Genomic DNA, 8327 nt, shown 5'->3' with positions numbered 1-8327 from the left:
ATAGTCTTTTATCATCACCTAGAAACGTCAGTGAAAATGCATGCTGAACCCAAACGTAACTTTCACCAGTGTTTGGGGTTGAGTGAAATGTGGTATCAAATTGTGTATCACAGTCACTCATTCAAGTACAGTGATTAGAAAACCGACAGTGAACACTTAAGAGAGCTCAAAAAGTGAGAAAAAAAAAACTAAAACTAAAACCAGAGTGATCAAGTTGAACTTCACACATGCACATACACGGACAACTTCATCATGGTGTTTTTAACAGAACGTATTTGAACTGCATCGTGTTTTTTTGCTGTCCTTCCCAGTGGCACCATGTGTTAAAATGGTTGACAGTAGAAGTACAGTGTGCAAGCTGTCCAACATGCCAATAACATGACCTCAACCTCTGCTCCTTGGTGTACATTAGAGTTCAACTCAGTGAACACTCGCACTCTATACAAACAAAAGTCAACCTCAGCTAAACTATCTAAACTCAAGAAACCCCGTTTAGCTGACTGCGGTGGGAAGGTCAAAGATGAGTTAATAAGAAATCCCAACCGAATGAGTGAGCGACAGGTGAGTGGACTCAACTGTTAAACCGTGAGTGAGTTAGTGATGACAGGAAACAGGAGGCAGCCACACACAGCAAGGCTTGGGTGAGCAACACTTACAAAGTACAGTTAACATGGGAAATGAACAGTCAGGTTTGTTTCCTTTAGGACTCTACAGCAGAGGGAATGAGAAAAAAGACAAGAGAGATGACGAGTCACTGGGAAATAAAAAGGTGCTGGTGGATGCTCTGCGACACAGCAAACTGCTGCAATGAATGGAGGAAGAGCAAGAATGAATCAAATAGGGCTCAATGATTTATCATTGTCGTTTATGGAAATCTAGATTTTACATTTTATATCAGAAGAGCTGAATCAACAGTGTCTGAACAAGTCCTAACTTTGGGTAGGGACAATTCTGAAGACGCTATAAGGACAGCAGTCTCTGGTAGATTTATTCAGCTGGAGCTGTAGAGACATCGGTTGTTCTCTGGTTAATATGATATCTCTCTGCCAGTCAATGTATTGATGCGTGTCCAAAAATGGTTTAGTGGAAGAAGAAACACCACACTGTTTAATTTCTGATGTTTGAAAAAAGAAAAGAAAGGAATTGACTGTTTCTGTTTGCAGTTTATAGACAACCAACAGAGTGGTGACTTTATGTCTACATGAACATTTCAGGTATCTCGGCTGCTGACAGAGTTGCAGAATCTTGCAATTAAACCTAAAAGCGTCATATTGTTTTGAGCTTAGTTTCATTTATAGAAATAAATCCCAATTTAAATCACAAAAATGTTTTAAAAAAAAAATGTGTATTTAGACATTTTCCTTAAATCATTCAGCCTAAGATCAAATGCTGTGGGTTGGGAGAGCAGGTGATCTGTTAGACAGGAGGGTTAGGACTTTTAGCTCTAGAGGGACAACTTGAGCTCAGCCACAACTCTGCACTCAGCATGCACACTGTGAGCAGCAGGATCCAGGTTCAGTGTTTTCACTGTCTTTGACCTCTAACAACCAGATTTAATTTTAATTTTCTCCCTGGTTATTTCAAACTTGCATCTAAGGTGAAAGAAATCATATTTGCTCTCTTTCACTTGGTTCACTGAGACAGGAGCATGTCCCCTGTAGCCACTGTGCACCTTCTAACAGCTTTATCAGGAGAAGCCTAAAACTAATTGGGCATATAAGCCAAGTGAAGGTAAACACAAACCAAACAAAGGAAACAGGAAGTACGGAGCCCAACAAGAACAAAATAAAATCACATCCCATTACAACTAATTAATTGAGACTGTTAACCAATTGTACTGGGGTCCAGTACACAAAGCTGTGTAGACAGCCAGGTTAGAAACTAAGCCAGTGAGCAGTGCTAACAGAAGGCAACAGGGGACGAACTCTTGATAAACAGAACCACAATTCTGATTTCTTATTTAGCGGTTTGCTGCAGTTATTACTTGGGTACTGGGAAGTCATAACGTGTGAAGACAAATCTACAATAATCCATCACATGTATGGCTTACTTTTCCTTGTAAAAATGTAAGTACAGTGTTATATGCTAGCATTGAGGGTGCACTGCCAATGAGCGAACAACAGAACATCAATCAAGCTGCCCACAGTATTAGTACAGTAAGTTATAAATCCATTCTAAAAGGGTTTTGTCAGGTAACAGCAGATGAGTGAGTTAGTTCATTAGTATCAGCCTCTAGTCCTGGAAAAAGAGGCTCTGTGGAGACAAACAGGCAGCCTGCACATACAGTACAAGTTGAATACAATGTCCTAGATTAGTATAATGAACGGGGGCTGTGTGGTGTCTTACCCTCTCCCTGCATATCTGAAGTCCATAGTGTCAGGTTGTCACGTAACAACTGCATGATAAGTGTGGAGTCCTTGTAGCTGTCTTCACTCAGTGTGTCCAGTTCTGTGATGGCGTCATCAAACGCAGCCTTTGCCAACCTGAGCAAACACACCTCGGTTGAAATCACTTCACACTAAGAGATTTACATTTTAGCGGCATCAGAAAACGTATTCACACTCAAGGACCACGCTGGTTATTCTTCAAGCTGAAACATAGTACCTGTCACATTCAAATAAGGTATAAAGATATATTCTACATTATCCATCTGTGTCAGTAAAGGTGTTTATGTAACTCAATCCTTTTATTGTGTTTCCTTTATGTATGTGCGAACAACAAGTCAAAGCTACACAGGAATAACTTCAAAACAACGTTAATGTCCTGAAGTGGCCAAGTCAGGTTCTCAATCCACTCCTGAATGTGTGGATTTAAACTGCTGTTCACTATTAACCATGTTTTAATAATAACAGGGAAAACTCTGCAGTGTACAAAGGTGCCACTACTAAAAGTCAAAAGAGGCAGAATCACATCTACCGTGGTTCAATGTTGTTATACAATAAAACATGAAGGGGTCGGGGGAGTGAATACTTTTTTCAATGAACAAAGGGTTTCAAGTTTCAGCCTCACTGGTCAGAACAATGGCGATGGCGGGACAAAAGGCGAGAATGTCTAGTTAGAGTATGCATGGCAACTGGGGAGGATTAGTGAAGGTAGAATAAAAACAAGAGCTTATACCTCGGCTCTTTATTGGCAGGGTTCCTACACTCTGGATCAAACTTTGGAGGGTGCTATCTGCCGCTGTCCATTAAGTGAAAGAAAAACACTAGAGGAAGTATACTGGAGAAACAGTAACCTGCAAGCGCGGTCGGGTGAGTTGAGGATCTCGTAGTAGAAGACGGAGAAGTTGAGGGCGAGGCCGAGGCGGATGGGGTGCGTGGGAGGCAGCTCCAACGTGGCTAGGTCGGTAGCAGTTTTGTAGGCCACCAGGCTGTTCTCTGCTGCTTCCTTTCTGTTGTTGCCAGTGGCAAACTCAGCCAGATACCTGTGGTAGTCACCCTTCCTGGAAACGGGGAGAACAAAAGCAGCCGCAAATTTTACTTCCACAACTGTAGTGTTTTCTATGGATGAAAGAAATGAGTGTACACTAAAATCACAAGTTAATTGTTGTGCTGCTGATGGAACTAGCTGTGTAACCTATGAACCTTTACGGTATACACTGTAAAATATTCCTCTCAATATTCTGTATCCGATTATGTCAAACAATGTACAAGCACAAAAACATACTTATCACTCTGTGCAAGAGCTAAAGAGGGTTCATTTAATCATCTTTTCCATTTACATTCAGACCACAAAGCTCTTACATTTTGTTGTAGAAGACCTTAGACTCTCCCATGACAGCAGAGGGGAGTAGGTGCCTTTCCAGTGCATCCAGAATGTCACCACAGATTGACTTCAGCTCGTTCTCAACCTGCCACCAAACGCACAAAAACAATTATTCAATCAGCAGGACATTTCATTTGACCATCAGTCCAAGTTATAGACTCAGCCTCTGTGTGGCTGCCAGGGTCCATGTGAAGTAGATTTCATAATCTGCCCATGTCCCCCAGGATCAGTGCGGACCACCCCGTGCAGCCAAGACCGCAGGACTGCGTGGACTGTGTGCACCGCCAATGTGTGAGCATGTCTGTGTATGCAGTACACCCACTGCAGCTGTATGTATCCTCTTTTGGACTATATCCACCCTTCTAAAGCCCAAGCTAACAGCCTTCTTCTGGTCTGCTGGTAGCTTCAATATTTCATTTTACTGAGCCAATTTAGACATTATTGAATGTTCACCAGGTGCTGGGATAGTGATAGAAGAAATGTGCCCCCCAAGGGATTTAGAGAAGGACTAACGAAATGAAGGTGCAACAGCAGGATTACCCATCTCTGAATCCCATTAGGTCATTGACTGCAGTCCAACAGCCTCTCCCAGCTCTCTGACACACTCTGGCCTCTCCCAGATTAATAACCAGCTCTTATTTCCCCTTCATAAAAGCAAGAGAGAGTGGGGGATTTGCCAACTATGACTCAGATGCAGTCTGTCCAGTAGCTGCTCATAGTGTGTATTATTATTATGAGCTAGCGAGCTCACATTAGCACAGCAAATCGGAGATGCTTTGAAATAAGTAAGATATTTGGGACAATGGGACATGGTGAACCACTGTAAGTGCGCCTGACAGACATGCTCTAAATACAAATGCTAAGCTTGTTTATGAAAAGTACTGAGTGCTTTACCGTTTGCCTGTATTCCCGAATCATCTTCATTTTCTCTTCTCCGGCCTTGCTCTCTTCCCTCTGTTCGATACTGCTGATTATCCTCCAGGAAGCTCTCCGAGCTCCAATCACATTCTTGTAGGCCACTGATAGTAGGTTCCTCTCCTCCACTGTGAGCTCTACGTCCATGCCTGCCACGTCCTTCATTGACACCACCATTTCTGTTGAGGAGACAAATGTAACACTGCTTTAAGAACTCATCAACCTTGTACCTACGGAGCACACCCAACAACTAGCTGTCTATCTTCTCATCGGGGTGTCTTGATAAATGACAGCTTGAATCAAAAGGTGAGACTTCTGAAGTGTGACTTCTTCAAACTGCAGCGTCAATTCCTTTATTATGCTGTGACTGAACACCCTCCAAGTGGCAAACAGAGATTCAGGTGTACTGGAGGAAGCAACGGTAGCAGTGGTGTAACGGTTTACCTCGGTTTCGAGACTGTGGTTTGATATTTTCAGTACAGCAGGGAAAACAGAAATGAGGTTGAAAACAACACTTTTGTCATTTATTCTGAAAAATGTAAACATTTAACAATAACTCAGTAGTTCTATTAATTTTTACCGTAACAGTTACTGCACTCAAACACTGGCATATTGTCAAAAACAAATAACACAGATGTACGTAATGCTCCATCAGACTGACCTGTTAATCATTCCTGAACTACAGCTTGCACTCACTGATACAGGGCAGCACAACTAACTGATTCAAACGCACAAATGAAGGCAAGTTGTCGCTGTGCTAAAGCAGCACACGCTTAAATCCTGTACTTTAGTATGGTTGCACATCTGCAGCGCTCAACACTCTACAGCATTAGTTATTACATGGGCATAATCCACATGTGCAGTGTGAGCGTACCAGTTTGTGACATGACGATGACATGTTCAACACACAGGCCATTTCTAATGGTCGGGTCACAGGACGAACAGGACGAACAGAATGACCTGTACCAAACTGTACGGGACAAATACACTTACTGTTCCCTAACCAACAGTATGGCATCTCCACATACATGTGCATTACAAACCTGACAAACTCGGCAAAAACGTACAAGATATGTGTTTCGGGAGGAGTGTTAAAGGACCAGTGTGTAGGATTTAGTGGCCTCAATCTGTGTACTTGCAGATGGCAACTTCCCACCCGCTTTGATCCTCCCTTTCCACCAAGGAGAAACTACGGTGGTCCTGAAAAACGCAAACAGCCCAATCTGGAGCCAGTGTTTGGTTGGTCCCCTCTGGGCTTCTGTACAAACATGGCCCTTCAACATGGCCTCCATTTCAGGTCGACAGCATCTGAAATAAAAGGCTCATTCTGGGGTAAACCCTAACTCTACATGTTGAGGTGGCTTCCTTAACAGCACCAACCTCAACCTATCCGCTGTCACACACAAAGGCCCTTCAAACGGCTAATTGATTAATCAAGAAAGTGATTGACAGAATACAGCACTTGAAATTCAGGGATCTGAGACACAAAGATACAGTGTGGCGTCATTCTGGGACGGTGCAAATGAAATCATTAAATTAACATTATGGAATATAGGCTATATCATTTTAAATACTGTTGAAAAATGTGAGGTTGGGTGTTTGCATTTTTGCAGCGAACGTAATTTCTCCTTTGCGCTTGGAAGGCGGAGTAGCAATCTGCAACCACACTGCTAGATGCCACTTTAACCTTTAACTATATTTATTATACAGAATGGAAAAAACCATCCATCTGACAATGCTGTTAGGTCTGGGACAGCTGAAAGTAGAATTTGGGGCAGTTGGGGGACACTGAAGGGGAAAAAACTAAATGTCAAGACCTGACCGACTAATCAACATTGGAAATAACCATTAGTTGTAGTCCAAGTATGTTACATGTATTGTCCAAATGCCCGTCCAACAGGTTCCCTCTGCACAAAACCCAATTACTGACTTCCCTGATATACAATGCACCTTGCTGAATTGCATACCATCACTGTCAGGGTATTAACCTTTTTAAATAGCACTGACTTTGTGGTTTAGATGGTGAAAACGTGCAGGCTGGATCCTCTGACAGTAAATGACGGAATATAATCTACACATGCCCACTGTGAGAAAATAACTACATGTTAACGTGTTATAAGCTATTGCTGAACAGATATATGAATTCGTCTACATTTCTGCAGGGTAACCACTTAGCCAGTGAACCATAAATCACGCTGTAAATACACTCGGTCCAAATCCCGTGAATGAGTCATGGCACATTCACTTAACGTTACTGGGCAACGTAACGTTACGTTACTGGGCAACGTAACGTTACGACCGGTGGCAACGGCAGCCGTCTAAAAACAGCCTCCACGGCCTGTAATGGTATGACAGTGACGGGACAGGAGCGGGACAGGAGCAGGGAGTCGTTTTCACCAATCGATCCGTACAGGCTGCTTGCAGGGGAACACCCCACTCCCNNCCCACTCCCACTCCCTCTTAACACCGCTTCAAGTCGCTAACCTGCGATTCCGCTAGCTACCGCCTCGCTAATGTTACCGCTGGCTAGCATCGGTGACGGAATCACGCCAGAAAAACCAACTTGGGCCGTTATTGTGGTTACAAGACGGCAACGCGACTGTGGGTGTTGCTTATAGGAGCTCACCAGTAGCTCAAGTGTTAAGCTACAGAGCTAGCATGGTGCAGGGGAGGCAACTCCTGACAGCTCACGCTCCACTGATCCGCCATTTTGTTGTAGCCCCTTCGCTAACGTTAGCCACTGTCACTCACATCCGCACAGTTTCCCTAAAACAAAGTCACTTCCTGGCACTGGCTCCTATTTTAATGTCGCATTAGTTTCTTCCAGCGAGCAGCCATCTACCATGTCAATGAATAGTTAGCTGAAAGGCGGCGGTCGTAGCCACTTTAGCTTGTTAGCCGCGGCTAGCAGTGAGCTAGCGCTGCCTGTGTTAGTGGAGCAGTGCTCCGTTAACGGGAGCTAGCAGACGTTAGCTCACGTTAGCTCGGAGGAAAAAAAAATCCGTGCGTCGGTGAACATGTCCCAGTCCGAACGAGCCCTGAGAGAGTGGCTTACCGTCATATCGCTCTGCCTGCTCGGCCAGCTTTGCCTGATAAACTAGGTCCTCTCGCTCTCCCATTGTGTATCGAGGTGACGGTAGCGTCGGGAACTATTCAAAGTGACAGTTCTTCGGTGAGAAACACGGCGCTGTGTGTGTGTGTCAGCTCTGTCGGCGGTTCCTAGAAATCAACTGGGTCGATGAGTGCTGTTCCGCCCCACGGAGACGGTTCTGATTGCAGCCGCGGCGGGGCGTTCCTGTAGAGTCCTCAGCTCTGATTGGTTCTTGGGTTACGGGAACGCCCACTTTTCTTCTTCTCTACTTTGTATTCTTTTGGCCAATTCGTTGGCCCTCTAGTGGCCGTTTGACACTGACACAACCTTATTTTTCTGTAAAAATAAATCTAATTTAGATCCTATTTTTTGATTTTCAAAACTTATTGAAATCTTAAAAATGATCCTTTTCGCACCCATTTTGGGTTACATTAAAATTAAATTAGAAATATCGGTCGCTTTTTAATACAAAATTAACAGATAAACCCAGTAATTATGTCTATTTACACCGTACATTAACTATGTTTACGTTACAAGACACACGTTGATTTAACAT

General features: G+C 43.6%; 1 protein-coding gene across 1 annotated transcript; it reads right to left on the bottom strand.

The window, feature by feature from the left end:
- Positions 1–683: 683 nt before the first annotated feature.
- Positions 684–7941, bottom strand: ywhae1 (tyrosine 3-monooxygenase/tryptophan 5-monooxygenase activation protein, epsilon polypeptide 1). The gene is made up of 6 exons (XM_035679725.1): positions 7736–7941; positions 4660–4859; positions 3744–3850; positions 3236–3442; positions 2347–2483; positions 684–708 (listed from the first exon to the last, which is right to left on the bottom strand). Exons 1-6 carry the CDS (start codon positions 7797–7799, stop codon positions 701–703), a joined length of 723 nt encoding a protein of 240 aa, XP_035535618.1. The 5' UTR covers positions 7800–7941; the 3' UTR covers positions 684–700.
- Positions 7942–8327: the final 386 nt, after the last annotated feature.

This window comes from Morone saxatilis, unplaced genomic scaffold, assembly GCF_004916995.1.
Source record: "Morone saxatilis isolate NCDOM2014 unplaced genomic scaffold, NCSU_SB_2.0 Contig8, whole genome shotgun sequence".
NCBI lineage: Eukaryota > Metazoa > Chordata > Actinopteri > Moronidae > Morone > Morone saxatilis.
Note: the sequence above shows the minus strand (reverse complement) of the source record. Positions and strands in the feature narration are given on the sequence as shown.